The 19,279-nt window shown below is 36.6% G+C and overlaps 1 protein-coding gene across 1 annotated transcript in view; it reads left to right on the forward strand.

Annotated features, from left to right (window-relative positions):
• LOC111511790 (uncharacterized) overlaps positions 1-19,279 on the forward strand; it is a 118,034-nt gene that overhangs the window by 87,106 nt on the left and 11,649 nt on the right. Inside the window, exons 3-6 of the mRNA XM_074183617.1 lie at positions 2,076-2,173; positions 8,759-8,896; positions 11,942-12,070; positions 13,706-13,945. Coding sequence (XP_074039718.1) covers positions 2,076-2,173; positions 8,759-8,896; positions 11,942-12,070; positions 13,706-13,945 — 605 coding nt within the window. The remainder of the gene's footprint in view (positions 1-2,075; positions 2,174-8,758; positions 8,897-11,941; positions 12,071-13,705; positions 13,946-19,279) is intronic.

Below are 19,279 nucleotides of genomic sequence, written 5' to 3' on the forward strand. Positions count from 1 at the left end.
TCTCGTCATTCTATTTGGTTTCTAGGGCATCTAATGCGGATGCACATCTCCACCGGCAGTAAGAGGTTACATATCTTGATAATCATCTAGAAGTGAATTCGAATTGCGGTGGAAGTAAGGAGGTTAAATTCAATGCCAGAAAATCCCAGGCATCGGTTTTCTCCAGAAGGATAAATGTCTCCTATCTTGATATAATAATGTCAGGACAGACAATTCCGCTTTCTGCTTCGATGAATTTGCTGGGGATTGAAATGGACACCAATATGTCTTGGCACAATCATGTCGCTGGATTTGCGAAAGTTGCTTCTCAAAAGCTGAAAACTGTTCCGCACCATACAACAGTACACACATAAACAACTTTTGATGCTTTCTAAGGCTTAGATCAGACCTTCTTTGGAGTATTGTTTCCATGTATGGTGCTCCACCCCAAAGCATTCTCTGAAGCTGCTGGAATAGATTCTTTCGCACAGACACCGCTCTAAAAGCATATTTGAGATTGTTATGTAGTGCTTGTGTTTTGTCCTTAGAAAAAACCGCTGGTGTTGGTTGATGAAGCTGGAAACCTTGTTATTCTGATAGATACTAACTTGAGCATATTCAATTTTGAAAACGATATACACCCTATTCATAAGATCTGTATCTGTAGAGTAGGGAGGGTGAGTGTAAGCCCCCAGCACTTAAGCCACATGTGACCTATTGTACATCCTCCCGAGGAGTTGTCCTCCTAGGGCATTGTCCATCCTGTCCTTTCCAGGAAAGTGGACAGGTTACTGGGAGACATCTCCTTCATATCGGCAGATGTAGGCCAAGACTCGCCGAACACACACTCTTTTATTGACAATAACTCCGGGCATTCGCACAAGACATGACTGACAGTCTCATATTCCTGTTCACACATCCTGCATAGAGGTGTGTCCACTAGCCCCATTTTATGGAGGTGTTTCCTTAGTTGACAGTGGCCAGTCAGAAATCCTAGATTTCTGACTGGTCTTTCCTGGTCATCGTCAGATATTTCTACGATGCCAGCTTTCCAAGGTCGCTCAAGGTGATTCAGGCAAGATTACATCCTTTGATTCCATCGCATCTCTTTAAGGATTGAGCCTGGCTGTAACATTTTACTAGTTCCACAATTGTCGAAGTTATCAGTCTGTAGGTGCCACTGGATCTTCAAATTCTTAGTCCAGACGCTTTCTTGGCTGAAGAGTCGACAATGCGATTACCTTTACTCCTGTCATGCCCTTCAACCCACCTCAGGATAATGTTATTATCTACCGAGGCTTTGGCTAAATCTTGGTGACACTCTATTACTAGCCCTGAGGTTATACGTTGTCTGTTCAAGGCTAATAGGGCTTGTCTGCTGTCAGTCCAGATTGTTATTATTTTTTTTTTAAATTCTTTTCTTGGTTATTTCTTTTGGGCGATTGAGTAACCAGCCAATTCCGTTTGGACCGCTGGTATTTCTTCTCGTTCCCCACTCAATTCTTAGGCTTAGTGATCTAGACTATCTAGAGTACACTCCACATCCTGAGCCTTCTCTGGTTTTTGAGCCGTCTGTTCAAATCCGTATTGCATTTGTAGCGTATTTATGAGTGTGAGTGAGTGTGAGTGTGAGACATTGTTGTTGTCATTGTTCAATTATTATGATTTCCTTTATGGTCCTTGCTCAACAAGCCAATGTCGAAACAAAATTCTAATGGTACAGTATGCATGTTGAGAATTCATTTTTGGAATTTGTAGAAGTCAAAATACCTATATTATCTACATTACGAAACATCGGATGGTTGAATATGGCTACTAGGAGACATCTACATATTGCAAATCTCTCACACATTATGGGAAATAATCACAGATACTTTGTGTAGGTTGAGGATATTCATATTACTTCATTTTTGTATTTCATAAATGTTAGAGTGTGGCGAGGAAGACCAAATAGATAATATGTACCAACTATTTTATCTATCAGCTGTGAGTCATTTCAGAGCAGCAGATACTATCTGAAATTCATATATAGTCAAAAATTTGAACATTCAATAAAACTTATCTGATGTAACTGATGAAAATATTTTGTTCCACAGGTGACATTCGCTACAGAGTTAGGAAAAGTTGTAACCAGAATGCAGTTGGAGAGATCAGAAGTAGCATTCAATGTTTTTACAAGCGTCTCCTCAAAAAGGTACTGAAGTCTTTTATATCAACTATATGTGAAAATGTTATTATGAAGCATATAATTCCTGAATCTACCTACAGCAAGTTCTCAAAACCTTCTGAACCCCAACTTGTATTATTAATAGCTACTCATTCCAGTGATTCAACTTCATTTCCATAAAAAACAGTTGACACAAATTGTTCATGAAGAAAACATTTGAAATCGGAGTTGTTTATAGAACCGTAGGAACGTTCTGCTCTGGTGCAATTTCATCTATTTTTTTTTTTCGAAAGTATGCAATGTGTGCATCTATTGAGTTGACTAGGTTTCTCCATTGAGTTTTTGTGGGAATCGCAAAACACCTAAGATGATCCGGGACGAAATATATTCACTTTCACGATGAAGATATAGCAGCAGTCATTTCCGCTAGATCTAGCAGACGAAGAGAGACTATCATATAATGCAACAATTGTGAAACTAGGATCGAACACATAAAAAAAATCAGGTATTTTTCTTCAATCTCAACCTAAACCAATCAGGACAGATGAGTTCAATTCAGGGAAAATTGAAAATATACTTATTTGAAAAATGAATCCGGCTAACAGAAAAACCAAAAGTGAGCAGTCAATAAACACAAACACCATCAAAGTCACGAACAAACACCTGGAAAGGAAAATAAATGAGCTACATTCGGTATTATGAATTTAGTTCTATTTTGAAACAGTTCACCCACTTTCAGAATTAATTATTTTCTAGCGCCTCCCACATATTTTCACTTCACTACATCTTGAGAATCACAATCGTAGTCATTACTTTAATAATTAAAATAAATAAAATTCGAAAAAATTAAATAATTTACACAGGTCTGTCAAGTACGCAATATCATTCTTTGAAGTGATGAGGTTGTCGTGCAATTATTTGTCTTTGTTTTCCAAGGACTCTGTCACAGAGTCAAATAGACTGTAAAATCGATTCAGACAGTTACCTCTTGATAACCAATGCACATCTGTGTGAAATAGCAATCGGTTGAAATCTTCATCATTAGTAACATAAAGCTGATCAAATAATCTGGCATTTAAAGAGGTGTTTCGGATTTTATTGCAGTGATTGAGAGAAGCGCTCACTCAAATTTTCGCAACCAAATGTTGCCTATGAATGATGCCATGTAAAAAGAGCAAATCTAGAATTTCATTTTCAAGTACACTATGAAGCCTTTGTGACGTCTTGTCATAGCCGGAGCGCCATCTGTAGCAGCTTCTTCAGTAGAATTTCTTTCTCATCACAATTTTTTCCAGTGTATCATATATGGTTTCTCCTTTTGTACCTTTCTCTGAATTTCTGGCAAATGATAATTTTTGATATATTTTCTCATTTCCAATAAACCTCATGTATGACAACAACATTGCTACTTTAGTTGGTATAGTGGACTCATCTAACTGAATTTAGAATTTGAAAGTCTTCAGATGATTGCACAATGACTCTTCAATATATTCAGCCATCTCATCAATTCGTCTTTGCACAGAACTATTGCTCAAAGGAATTTTTCGGATAATACCTGCCGCTGGTTTATGAGGCAAGGTAGTTTTTTCTTCTTTTATTGCCGGTAAAATTGAATCCTCTCCAATAGTGTGAGGTTTACCTGTTTGAGCAATTAGCAAGGAGTTATTGTAGGAAGCTCGGAGTTCGTCGTCGTCTTGCTTACAAGTCGCTGAAAAAAGTTTTGACACAGTTGGCTGAGCTGAGTGTTTCTTTTCCAGTTCTTGAAAATATAAGTCACACTTTTGTTTTTTTATCTGATTGCATTTTGTTCAAATGATGTTGTAGCCTTGAGGGTTTCATCGCTTCATTCGAAAATGTTTTTTGACAAAGAAGTCATACAGGTGAAGATGGATTTGGGGGATTTTGAATAAATCCATATTTTATATATTCCTAGCTATACTTCGGTTTCTTCTTTTTTGCTTTCGACACAATTTTGTCTTCAGAAATGCCGAAATAAAAAATTTATGTATTAAAAACTTGCTAATGACAGCACTCACAATATTCACCACCGCACGTACAGCACTTTACCTAGCTAGTCGCTAACTGAACAGTGTTGCCAATGGATGAGGTTGGAAAGATCCTCTTCTGGACTCGAAATTATCCGATTTTGCCTGAAATTATCCGATTTGTTGAAAACAATCAAAAATAGTAAATCAATACTATATATTCAGGTTTCGTACAAAATAGAAGGCAGGAATAGGTATTTTGAAGCAATAATGAAAAAAATAAGTTATTTCATATTTATTTATATAAAAAAGGAACATTTTACAGAAAATACTCTCATTCAAACTAAAAAATCTTTGGTATCATTGAAGTACACTAAAAAAAATATTGAAAAAAATAACAAGTTCACCTAAAATACTTCGATTCTAACTAAAAAAATCTTTGGTAGCATTAACTTATAAAAAAAAGATTGAAAAAACAAAAAAGTTACGTGTACCTAAAACTAAAAAAATCTTTAATTAAAATACATTAAAAAAAACAGAAAAACACGAAAGTTACACGAATGGTAGGTACATGTACCTAATTTGTTATTTTATCTTTTTTTTCATAGAAAAAAAGGAACATTTTACCATCTGTAAAAAATAATATTAAGTCACCTACCAACTTGAAATGTATTTCTTTCAACTACTGCTTGTCTTGCCAAATCTTACACTCCAACATTTTTTTTGTTGTTGAAATTTAACACAAACCCCACTGTTATCTACTCCTTGTTTGGTAGCTAAAATAGCCCTTAGAGTAGAAGTGTTCAATAAATTTCTTTTATCTGTTTTTATGTTAAAAACATTGCTGAAAATTCTTTTAACACTCGCATTGGAAAATGGCAAGACAAGCAGTAATGATAGGGTTTTTTTTAATTGGGAAATAATAAAATGTCAGCATTATTCTTCAAGTTGAAAATTCGTGACCAATATTGCTCACAATCTTTCATGTTTACGTGGAGATCTTCAAAATGTAGTAAGGCATGTTTTTTCCACCCATTGTCCAAAGCCTGAGGATCAACGTGGTCTTTCAAAACTGGAAATGTATCAATGACGTGTTTTAAAGACTTTGTCTTAAAAGATTGTGCAACTTTTGGATCCAATATATCTATGATATCAAAAATTGGCTCTTTAAAATTGAATTTTTCTTTTATGGTTTTTGCCAGATCAATATAAAACGATAAAATTGATTTTAAAAATGTAACAATATCGTTTCTTTGAATGTTCGGATTTTTATTTAAGTCTGCAACAGACTCTGTTGCTGCCATCCCCAAATAAATATTTTCCAATGGTAGGAAAAAATCCGGATTTTCATGATTCAGTTTGAAAATATCTTTGGCTTTTTTATGTGTGATAGCTCGAGAAAATCAGCATATAACGTTTCTAATAATACAATCGTTTCTGGCTTAACTCTGTGGAGCAAAGGCTTTTCAGACTGAAATAGCATGTTAAAATCAGTCATAAGCCCCAAAGTATAAGATATGAATTCCAGATAAACTCTGGTAAATGGATTCTTCATTGCTTCTAACATACTATCTGTTGTGTGTGATGGGTCCTCAAGCACAGATTCCATTAAATAATGTTTAAGAGGCTCATATTGTTTAAGCACTCTGTCAATGCATGCTTTTATTGATAACCACCTTGTTACGGCTGGCGAGAGTATTTTATGTATTTCAACATGGAAAAAATGTTGAGACTCTTAAAATTTTTTTCTACGCAAGGAGCTCCTGTTGAAATGATTGCCTACATTACGAAGTAGGTATCCGTTTTTCCTTCTTCTAAAATCCACAACAAAAAATAGTACTTATATTAGCATATTATAAAACCCTTGATACCAAATCATATTACTACTTCTATGTTATCTGCAAACTTTTAAAGTTTTACCTTATAATCAATAAGCCACTTGTCCATTTTTGTATTTCCTTAGGATGTGCAAATGAAGCAACCAACAACACTTTTATTTAGAACAACTTATTTGAAAACTTCTATTCACTTCAAATCATTAAACGACCGAAACAATAATCAATTATCAATTGCGTAGGTAAATATTATGAAAGTGGAACTTCAGTGTGGGGAGAACCGCTCTATACGCGACATCTGATAGTGAATAGCGGAATCTCTCGCGTGACGGACACTGCGATGGGATAACATGCACTACAGAATTCTACTTTTAATGGAATAAAGGAAATTCGACAATAGAATTCTTCGTTACACAGAATCTCATTATCTCAACCCTATGCTTCAACACGAAATATCGCTGTTGTCAAGTCTAAACATTCAGTCGGATCCTAATTATCCGATTTTCGACAGGGTGAGAAAATTATCCGCCAACCCTTTAAATTATCCGCAAATCGGATAATTATCCGCCAATCGGCAACACTGTAACTGAATTCACTTGTTTTCGTAATATCGTCGAATGACATCACTATGCCAGCACACTTCATGCGCGTGACGCTTTATGGCTGATGGATGCAAGTTTTGCTTCAGAGGGGCGGGGAGGGGTGGGCTCCTCGTCATGAACTGATCTGACAGTCAGTGCCTTCGGATTTTTTGAAGGCACTATCATTGGACGCATTTGTGTTTACGTCCATTTGTGTTTACGTTTACTGAGAAAAACTCAGTAGCACTTGTGCTAACTAAGTTGAACTTCCCTTTTGTTATGTCAGTAACTAGCTCTCTAATTTTAGTTGAATATTTGTATGTAACTACAGCTGGGTAACAATAAAGACGATTATTATTATTATTTCAACGTCGTTCAAATTTTCGTTAGCTCATTGACACGATTTTGGGTCTTTGAATGCAAAGAAGCCTCAGACTCGAAATAGTAATTCCGAGCCTCGTCCTTGACATTGTCAAAAATAGCTTTTTCCTTCAGGTTTTCGGGGTTAGTTTTATTGACTGGCTTTTTTTAGTACGAATCCACTCGTCGATGCGACGCTTGGATACGTCAGGTAGGTACTGGAGGGAATACACCGTTGAAACGCCACTTCTTGAAAACAAGAGAGGAGAAGGAGCTTTCGCTATCGCTATCACTGAAATCGCGATCGGAAACACATTCACGGGCAGGCGGAGTATTAGCCACAAGCAAGTCTGACTGGGTCGAGCTCAGGGCGGAGATTAATTGGCTTATGAAACGAATAATCTCGCCCTAATCCTTTCCAGCCAGGCTGCATAGTCGTTCCTCCATACTGCCGTGGCTTTGAAATTAACTATGAAACCCCAGAAACAAGCTCTGAACACGTTTAGAAAATGAAATGTTTGAACGTACTCACCGAAAGTGTAGTAGTCTGCTCACAATAACAGAAACGCACATACTACTTAAAGCTAGGAATACCACAGTACGACTGCTGAACATCAACCAGGAATCGTCGATCTCACACAATACGTCTGCTCACTTCCGCTGTCGCCAACGAAACCCTGCATTACTGGCTGGATGGCTCGCGCGCTTTTATGTGAGGCAGCGGGCGGGCCTAGTACTTTCGAGAATGGAGACTAGAAACTTCTTGCTTTACATTGAAGCTTACCATCATCTTTTGTACAGTTTGACAACTATTCTGTCTATTACTGTCTAGTCCCCTTGATGGAGTTATACGAGAAAAAGTGCGTTAAGCGTAAAGGTGCGGAAAAGTTTGTGTTGAAAACAAAACATATTTTTAAATTAGCCATCGCCCCCCTAAAGCACTTCAACGCCCTTTGTGCCCTTTACTGCCCCCCTATAGGCCTACATCGCCCACAAGGGGGGGTTATCGCCAATATTGAGAAAGACTAATTCAGATGATTTATAGCAGGTAACTTGCACAGGTATTTTATGATTTTTCTTCAGCTTTTTGCGCGGGATAAGCTGGGTTAGCTATTGTTTTTCTGTCGGGGATCTGTCACACGTACCTACAAATCGTAGGTCTCGCATTGGAGGAAAATCTTCCGTTCAGAATATGTTTCTTGTTTTCCACAGACTGTTCATGACTTCGTGGATACAGATTCATTCACGTACACATGTTCATTGAATGTTGGATATGTATTCATTATGTGTGATTGATGACTTGTTTACTATATGGTAATTCATGATCACTCAAATGAAATGAATAAAAACACTTTTGTCTGAATACAACTGGTAGATTTTATTTATACGACCATTTTCGGGTTTGACCCAATTATAAAGTATAAAACAAGTATGAAAATTTACTTATTCATCATTTTGCACCATCAAATGTCAGGTTTCTTCCATGAAATTTCATTGAACACTGTAATATATCGTTACATTCATAGATGAAGATTATTATTATTATGATTATCATAGAAAATTCGACGTATTGAAATAATTAAATGAGGGAATAAACCCGTTATTCGAATGATTCTCAAGATATTTGCGAAAAATGTAAAATTTGTCAGTTTTGGTCTCAAAAACACTTTTTATCAAATCCATAGTAGATTTTGATAAACTCTCATACTCCAAATTGATATTTCATTCAATAGTTTTTTGGATGCATTCTATGGTAATATCAATATCAATTATTATCTGAATGAATATTCAGTTATCATCATTAGAAGTGACAATAACAAGTATAAATTTCTAGTTATATTTTTGTTACAGGATAGATTTGGATACACGATTCGGACTCACCGATGAAGCAATCAAGAATATGAGTAGTTGGCCACCAATACACTTGCAGGACAACGAAAAATACTACCCTGATAGGGACAGTTTTCAAAACAGTCTGAAAACATTTCGGTATGGTAACAAAAATTAACAAAATTTCTGCTATTGCTTCTCACATATTATTTCCAGACAATGCGAAGACATGATTCAATAGAGTTATCTGTCTAACTCAAAACTCGATGCAACGAAATAATACAGTTGAAGTTCGAATAGGATACAAATTCAAATTCTAGAAATTTACTTTTAAAAGGGTTCATTTTCTCAACTACTGTAATGATGAATTGTGTGATTGAAAATCAGTTTCCAATTTTATACAGGGTGATCCACTGGAGAATACCTGATCACTTTAATTCAACTCATAATTCTTGATATTTTAGCAACCACAGTGTAATATGTTCTTTCATTCCATATAAACAGGATGTTTTCTAACGATGGTGAGGAATTTCAGAGGGTGATTGGCTAGGTCGTCGACCTCCGCCTCCGTGAACCAACCTACCCAAGCTAAGGTGTGAGGAATCGTGCCGAAAGCTGAATGGCCGCAGGGTTATATGCGGTCACGTACGATCCCCTTGGGAAAATGGAAGAAACCTCATTGTAATCAGTCTTCCCCTGGTACTGCGGGGTTCTTTTGCTACTCGTGGGAAAACACATGAATGAAACAACAGAAACAACAAAATAAAACAATCCCAAGGCTGGACAGAAGTGCTCACTCCAATCTAAGGCGGTGGCTGGGCATGAACAGAAATGTCCACCCAAATCTACCGCTTGGAATGAGGCTGGACATAGCAGATCACCTCCAACGGCAAGGGCCCTTCCTACGGCGGGCGCCAAGAGTTCCACCTTGAATAAAGGCAAGGAACCGGCAGCCCCTGCAGGAAAGCTCCTCCTCCACGGAGGAAACCCCAAGGAGGTTGAAGAAGCCGCGCAACGACAGTAATATCGCTGCACCTTTCAAAACCTTTGCAGAGGCTATCGTGAGACATCTCAAGGATGCCAAAGACAGTGTGTGTTCGGCGAGTCTTGCCCTAAACCTGTCAGTATTAAAGAGATGTCTTCTAGTGACCTGTTCACCTTCCTGGAAAGAACAGGATGGGTGATGTAGGAGGACAACTTTTCGGGAGGATGTATAATGGGTCACATGTAGCCTAAGTACTGTGAGTCTGCACTCACCCTCCCTACTCTACAGATACCAGAGACAGGGCTTTGAAGTGACGTCTCAGTGGAAACCACAGCCAACAATTTCGGAAAAAGAAAGTACGCCACTGACTTGTTGTTGGAGTTTTTCTTTTTTTTACATTACACAGATCTCTAGAAAATGGAGCTTGATACGAAGGAAACACAAGAGACGAAAAGGTTGAATTCTTAGTTGTTTGATCTAAAAAAATCAGAAACTACAAAAAAGTCAATATTATTGGCTGCGTTGCCCACTGAGACGTCTCTGGACCTAATAATTCCAATCTAGTTCGGACTAACTGAGCGCCTTATCACTTCAAATAACTCTGGTAAATTTCAATCAAATCCGGCTAGGGATATTTATGATATTTCATGAATACCGTTTTTTTTATAGCTTCAACACCCTGTATCTCAGAAACGAAGCAACTCAGGACATATGTTCATAAAAACATTTTTCTGTAAACTACATATCGAATCAGACTTTGAAATTTCGTACCTTAATTAGGAATCACCCTGTATATCAATTATTCAGTATAGTGCTGAAAAAATAACCAAGAAATCAAAACCAGGTCCATACTTGTTGAAAATTAAGGAATATGATGAACTTCGGAACGACGGAACATCATAATTTGGAACTGTTTGTGCATTTTTGGATAAAGATATAATCAATATTTCCATATAAAATTTCATTACTTATTGATTCGAATCAACTGTATATGAGTATTTCTATAATAGGGGTATATGTGATGGAAAAATTATCGGATTTTTGAGTCAAAAACATTTTTATTATTCTTTCGATTTCTGGGTTACAATTTGAAGCAAATGGTATTTCGAAAAAAATGATAATTTCTGTGAATAATTACAACTACAAATACCCAAAATGTGTAACAAAGGATAACGTTTGTAATATATGATCATCGAATATTTCTAAATATGATATGATATGGGTTAACGACGGGCGATCTTGCAAAGTAGTTATGATGTTATAACAAACCACTGAGGTTTCATTTGACAAATCTTTCACTATACTCTGTTCACCATCACTCTTTCCGTTTTAATCGATAATACAGGTATTAATATTGGAAAAAGGTATTTCCAACCTCATATGTAGATCAAAAAATCTCATTCCATTTCTATTTTTTGTGAGATCGTACACGTTGTTTGGTTACGGTTGTTCATGAATTGCTGGTCTTCCGTAATCTAGTATCTCACTTCTACTTAAGATATGAAGAGCTTCTTAAGTTCCTTCATTGCTTTGTCTGCAGCTGAGGTCTCCTTATACTGTCCTGGTTTTTCTTACAAGATTTTTTGTGACGTTATTCTATATGTGTCCTGCTACCCATTATGTAGTGGATCTACAACTGCCCATCATATTTGAGTTTGTTCCTCAAAGAAATCCAAGATCAGTTTTTGAGTCACTTGGGAGTCCATCAATACTCCAAGTGCAGTCTGCAGAATATCAATTCGCCCAATTCATCAAGGCATCTAATTGGTATTTTTAATAACAAAGGTTACTCAGCTCAACCAGATATTTTTCTCTAGAGAATTTATGTAGCTGAAGTTGGGATGATTTTGCAACGTTACATGGCTGATGGATTGTGAAAAGCCATTTTGCTCTCTAGGTGGCTCGAAGAGTTATTAACATTGCCTACCTAGGACACCAAACTAATGACAAAAGTAGTCAATACCGTTAACACCCAAATATACAAGGATTACTTATGACTGGCCCCTATACTCTAGTACAGGTTGTAAACGATAAAAACTTTCGTGGCTATCTGCTCCAACTTGATATATGATTTCCAATAAACTTTCATTTATGGTTGATTTCGTATGTGTCCTCACTAATCCAGCCAGTTTTGCATTCCTAAAAAAAACTGAAACTATAATATCACTATTCGAGAGATAACTCAATATGAAGAAGTTGATGACAAGGTTTTATTTCAGGCAATATATTATGAAATCTGAAGAGGGTTCAGTAGGAGAGGTTTTGATATGGTATACGTCTGTGAACGCTGCATTATTGGAACATCTCACTAACCAAATCAAGGAAAACGATAACAGTGGTGTATGGAGGTAAATATGAATATATATTCTTCAAAACTACAGAAATAATCATGAAGAAGGTATGAATTTGACTTCTATCTTCTAGTCGAGAACACAAACTATCCCTTATTGAGAACCACAATTTTGGCATTATCATGGATAAAAAGATTGGATTTCTTTGTTTTCAAACCGTTGAAACCGTTCATCTGAAAACACGAATATTCGAGAACATAATGTCTCCAACGACGGACCTATAAGAAGTAAACCTCTTTCTTCCTATTCGTATCTGCTACTCTTGATAAACCTTTGATATTCGTGATTCAGTTCTTCTATTTTGATATGGTTATTTTCTTTGGAAACAAGATGGTAGGATCATAGAATCCATGAAATCAAATTTACACTATCTTGTATTGGAACATGAGAGGGACACAACACAGAAAAAACCTTATTGATTCATCAATTTGATTTTGCTTTCTCACGAGCTTTCGGTGCAAGCAAGTGAAATTTGAGGAAAAGATGACATCGTTTTGTTCTCTTTTCATCTTCTCCCTCATGGAAGTCAAAATATCATTCGAGGTTTCAATATATTCTAACCCATGACCACTCCTTAATCCATGAAACAATGATATCTGGGTTCAAAATTCGTGTATACTGGCTAGGTGTAATGAACCAAGAGTGACTGATTTGTCATCTGTATAAACATGGCGAAACTTCTGCCGTATAACATCAAGATGTAATCCAAGATAATAGAGGATTACTTTTAGGATTGCAACGTTTCGAAGGTAGAAGAGTACTATTTCAGGCTTTTTTATATCTTACACACAGCGCATCATATCACACTGGGATATTGAAAAAACTAGCAGATTCTTCTTAAAAAGCGGTAGTTGATGTATCAAAAGTGACAGAAGATGTGTGATAATGCTCCCAAATCACTGAAATCGATATATTATCTCTCCCTTATGACTCGTCAACTGTCAGATTTTCGATACGCCAGTTCTGATGCGTTAACTGTCAGTTGAAAGTTTCTCTAACTGTAACAAAATGTGTAAAAACGTAATTTGGTGATTTCGAACGTCAAAGAGAAACATTTTGTTAATAAAGTAACGCCAGGAACAACACTTACGTCTTATAGCGCCATCTGTTATATAATTCAGTTCTACCTGGGCTATTTGCTTTGTCCCTTCTAGTCTTCATAATATTTTTTTGACTCTGCTCTTATACTCGTGAACACGTTAGATTATTCGATTGTACAAAATGCCGGCAGATAACTTATAGTACGAATTTGAAATCAATAAATGTCATTGTTGGTAGGAATAAGAAAGTTACTCCCACAAAAATTCAATGGAATCTGCGGCTCGCTCCCCAGTCATGAGTAGAATTTAGATGGTTATTATAATGTCCTTGGATAATCATCCGGATACTAATAGATTTCACTTTCATTTCCATTTATTTTCGAATTTATATCGTCAGTTTAAATAATTCATATCGATCATTTCAGATACCTGTTGGCCTTCAAAAATCTCCTGTCCCCAGTCATGAGTAGAATTTAGATGGTTATTATAATGTCCTTGGATAATCATCCGGATACTAATAGATTTCACTTTCATTTCCATTTATTTTCGAATTTATATCGTCAGTTTAAATAATTCATATCGATCATTTCAGATACCTGTTGGCCTTCAAAAATCTCCTGAAAAGCATCGAGAGTATAGGAATAGCAAGTGTCTATGGAGTGAACTATTTTGGAAAAGGACATCTACGCCACCAGAACTATAAAAATTTCATTATGCAAGATGCGCTTGGAAAAGATCTACTAAATACTTCATTGAATTATGTGTCTCTGATAAAAGAAGAATATCGAATGTTAGCCAGTACCATGCCGAATTATGGTAATATTAAAGCTAAGTAAGTAACTGAAATTGAAAACCTTGTTTACAAAGCATTTGAGAACCAGGGTTTTAACATCCACCATCTAGAATGTATGTTTTGAAGGTGATTGACAATGTTTCATGATGGATTTCACTAGTTCGGACTTCCATTGTCCAATATATGAAAATGATTTGAAATCCCTGGAACAACTAAAAAAGAAGAATTGAAAATGAATAGCTGAAAATAACAAATATATCAAGCAAAAATTACCTGAAATTGAATAATAGTAAAATAGAATACAAGTAAAAATAGAACGATTCAACAAAAATTAAAATTGAAGAAATGAAAATGAAGAGGTTCTTCAGAAGGGACGATACACAAAGATCGTACGTACCCTACTGCATCAATTGTAGAAATTTGTACCAGATTTTGAAAAAACACCAAGTCTATTTTTCGGACAAGGAAAGATCATCGCTAACACCGCACCACAGTAAGCCCCCTCACTTGGATGGATTACCCAAAATTCACAACAAATACACAGCTCCAGAGATTCGGCTACTCAAAAACTTTTCCAGATATTTACTTCCCATAATACAACCATTACAAGGAAAAACATCGTCTCTTGTGAAGAATGCAAGGCATTTTGTCGAACTACTAGGGTCAATTGAAATCACACAGGAAGATCAACCAATTAGTTTTGACGTGAAAAGCCACCAACGTTCCGGTCGAAGAAGCACTCCAAATCGTACAGAGAAAGCTATCCGAAGACGGGAACCTGAAAGAGAGAACGAATCTACCTATAGAAGTAATTATGGATTTACTACGATGCTGTGTACGAAACTGTTATTTCCAACTGAAGGACGAATTCTTTACAAAAGATGACAAACGGCCAATGGGATCGCCACTTTTACCAGTCATAGTCAACATATACAGTGTCACCGATAAAGTCCGTATCAAATGGGAAACTTTTTTATTTATCGTTTTATGTGAAATTTGATTTTGGCAGTAGATTTTGCTTAAGAAATGATGTCAAATGGCGTCTACAAAATAGGTCACGTGATTTCCTTAACCTGTCAAAATTGACATTTAAAAAAAGAAACATCGAAAAATGACATTATTCTTCAAAATATCCAAATATATCAAATGATAAAAACATTTTCTTTTGTAATTTTATACCCACACACCAAGTTTCAAACCCATAATAAGTATTTTATATTTTCACTTTTTTTCCGCACTCCTGCTTTTTCTACTTATCAAAATTTAAGCATACCTGTACTAAATCATTTATTTTAACTAAACTCGTCACTGAATTTCTTTCTTTGTAATATAATAATATTTTAAGAGCCTCTTTGATGTTAAAAACAAATTTTGAAAAATAAAAGTTGTCAAACTTGATGCAAAGTTCATCTAGTTTCAACGGGGCTTTCAAAACTATACAGTACTTGAGTTTTTTAATGAGCAAATGGCCTCACAATATGAATTAGAACAAAACGGAACATTAGGAAACATCATTTCGTGATTCTTGAAGCCCATTCAATAAAAGAAAAAAACTCATAGTATTTACATTTACCTACTCCTCTAACAACACTAATTTAAAAAAACTGGGTAGGCTGTGAAAAAATATGAAACTACATAATGTGTTTTAAAAAACGTCACTGTCACTGAATAAATTAATGCCCGTTAGTTCAATGTAATGTATGAAAATTAAAATAATATGTTATCTTTACAAGAGAAAATTGAAGTTGTGCTAATTTGTGGTGAAAAGACATTGCATCGACAAGTGGCTGATATTTTTAACGCAAGACATCCTGGTAAACATGTACAGCAATCCACTGTAAGTAGGATTTTAAAAAAAATTAAACTGACTGGTTCAGTTGAAAATACTTTTAAAAAACGTCATAATCCATCACGCAATAATGATGAGGTTCAGTTGGCTGTCTGCCTGGATGTTATCGAACAGGGAAAATCAAGTATTACCAATATTGTAGATAGAACTGGCGTTAAAAGAGAAAGCGTAAGAGCAATTTTACATAAAAATGAATTCAAACCCTACAAACCCAAATTTATAAATACCTTAAAGGAAAGAGATTTCGATGTTCGACTAGATTTCTCTTTCTGATACCAAGGAGAAGTAGAATTGAACAGAAAATTTTCTTACAAAATCCTATGGACCGACGAAGCTACCTTCACATCGAACGGCATAGTCAGTTCCCAGAATTGTAGGTGGTGGGCTCAGGAAAATCCTCATTTTGTGATAGAATGTCGGGACCAATATTCATTTAAAACAAATGTGTGGTGCGGTGTTTTAAATAATCAGGTAATGGGACCATTCTTTTTTCGACACAATTCAACTTCTCAGGATTATTTGCAATTTCTAAATACTGAGATCAATGATATAGTGGACAATATGCCGGTTGAAATAAGACACAGTTTGTGGTATCAATGGGACGGGGCTCCTATTCATAGTTCAAGACAAGTCAAAGAGAAACTATTAGAAATGTTTAGGGGAAAAGTTATTGGGCGAAATATGGAGCAAATATGGCCGCCTAGGTCGCCAGATTTAACCCCTCTAGATTTTTTCTTGTGGGGTTACTTAAAACAAATTGTTTATAAACAAAGACCTTTTCGTGACGTGAATCACCTAGAAACTGTTATTAGAAACTCTATTTTAATGTTCAATGTTTTTTTGCCATCAGGTATAAGTACATGTTTATTTTCAGTTCCTTTCAATTAAGATTAAATTCCACTGTGTTTTTTGTTAAAAAAACAATAAACACTCTAAGATATTGTTTCCTAATGTTCCGTTTTGTTCTAATTCATATTGTGAGGCCATTTGCTCATTAAAAAACTCAAGTACTGTATAGTTTGGAAAGCCCCGTTGAAACTAGATGAACTTTGCATCAAGTTTGACAAATTTTATTTTTCAAAATTTGTTTTTAACATCAAAGATGCTCTTAAAATATTATTATATTACAGAAAGAGAAATTCGGTGACGAGTTTAGTTAAAATAAATGATTTAGTACTTATTATGGGTTTGAAACTTGGTGTGTGGGTATAAAATTACAAAAGAAAATGTTTTTATCCTTTGATATTTTTGGATATTTTGAAGAATAATGTCATTTTTCGATGTTTCTTTTTTTAAATGTCAATTTTGACAGGTTAAGGAAATCACGTGACCTATTTTGTAGACGCCATTTGACATCATTTCTTAAGCAAAATCTACTGCCAAAATCAAATTTCACATAAAACGATAAATAAAAAAGTTTTCCATTTGATGCGGACTTTATCGGTGACACTCTATATGGAGTGGTTTGAAACCCTGGCCATTGAAGTAGCCCACAAGAAACCTCGAGTCTGGTTGAGATATGTTGACGACACTTTCGTAATATGGAACCATGGGAATACTGAACTAGACGCCTTCCTGCAACACATCAACAGCGTAAGACCTTTCACCACTTCCACAAGAAATTGCTATTCTAAGACGTTCTGGTGGAGAGGACCGACACTAAGTGGGAAACATCTGTATACCGAAAACCCACTCACACGGGACAGTATCTGAACCACGAATCCAACCACCATCAGTCGACTAAAAGAGGAATCATCAAGACTCTATTAGATCGTGCTTTCGGCCTCTGTAATACGAAGGAAGGTTTCGAGAAGGAAGTAGACATCATCAAAAATGATCTTCAACGGAATGGCTACTCCAAAGCGATGGTGGAAGAGACTATGGATTTACTACGATGCTGTGTACGAAACTGTTATTTCCAACTGAAGGACGAATTCTTTACACAAGATGAAGGACGGCCAATGGGATCGCCACTTTTACCAGTCATAGTCAACATATATATGGAGTGGTTTGAAACTCTGGCCATTGAAGAAGCCCACAAGAAACCTTGAGTCTGGTTGAGATATGTTGACGACACTTTCGTAATATGGAACCATGGGAATACTAAACCAGACGCATTCCTGCAACACATCAACAGCGTAAGACCTTTCATCACTTTCACAAGAAATTGCCATTCTAAGACGTTCTGGTGAAGAGGACCGACACTAAGTGGGAAACATCTGTATACCGAAAACCCACTCACACGGGACAGTATCTGAACCACGAATCCAACCACCATCAGTCGACTAAAAGAGGAATCATCAAGACTCTATTAGATCGTGCTTTCGGCCTCTGTAATACGAAGGAAGGTTTCGAGAAGGAAGTAGACATCATCAAAAATGATCTTCAACGGAATGGCTACTCCAAAGCGATGGTGGAAGAGACTATGGATTTACTACGATGCTGTGTACGAAACTGTTATTTCCAACTGAAGGACGAATTCTTTACACAAGATGACGGACGGCCAATGGGATCGCCACTTTTACCAGTCATAGTCAACATATATATGGAGTGGTTTAAAACTCTGGCCATTGAAGAAGCCCACAAGAAACCTCGAGTCTGGTTGAGATATGTTGACGACACTTTCGTAATATGGAACCATGGGAATACTAAACCAGACGCATTCCTGCAACACATCAACAGCGTAAGACCTTTCATCACAAGAAATTGCCATTCTAAGACGTTCTGGTGAAGAGGACCGACACTAAGTGGGAAACATATGTATACCAAAACCCACTCACACGGGACAGTATCTGAACCACGAATCCAACCACCATCAGTCGACTAAAAGAGGAATCATCAAGACTCTATTAGACCGTGCTTTCGGCCTCTGTAATACGAAGGAAGGTTTCGAGAAGGAAGTAGACATCATCAAAAATGATCTTCAACGGAATCGCTACTCCAAAGCGATGGTGGAAGAGACTTTGGCTGAAAGACAGCAGGAGCCTCGCAAGGAAGAGAAGCCGTAACAACCAGTGCTTGCACTTCCCTTCATCAGAGGATTATCGGAGAGGATGAGAAGAATTGTTTTCAAGTACAACATCAGAACCTGCTTCAGATCCGGTAATACTATCCGTAGCAGCCTCACGAAAACCAAGCCACCAAACGCGGACTACGATTCCAAGAATTGCATTTACCGGATACCCTGTGAGTGCGGAAAATCCTATATTGGTGAAACTAAGAGGCCATTGAATATTCGCATTGCCGAGCACAAGAAACACACACAGCGAGGGAAAACCAGCAAATCAGGAATAGCAGACCATGTTTGGACCCATCAACACAACATCGAGTGGTCCCAAGCTGAGATCATACACAGAGAGGAACATTGGTTAGGAGAAAATTCAAGGAAGCCGCATACATGTTGTCCAACAACGTATTCAGCCAAGCTAGCGTAGAGATACGCAACATATGGAAGCCCATCATCAACCGAAAAATGACCAACTCCCGCCAAACGGTCATCTCCTGAACCAGTGAAGCGGAAAAAA

The sequence above is a fragment of the Leptinotarsa decemlineata genome, unplaced genomic scaffold (genome assembly GCF_025532065.1).
Source record: "Leptinotarsa decemlineata unplaced genomic scaffold, Ldec_3_MD MMD2_P_RNA_scaffold_2, whole genome shotgun sequence".
In the NCBI taxonomy this organism is placed as follows: Eukaryota; Metazoa; Arthropoda; class Insecta; order Coleoptera; family Chrysomelidae; genus Leptinotarsa; species Leptinotarsa decemlineata.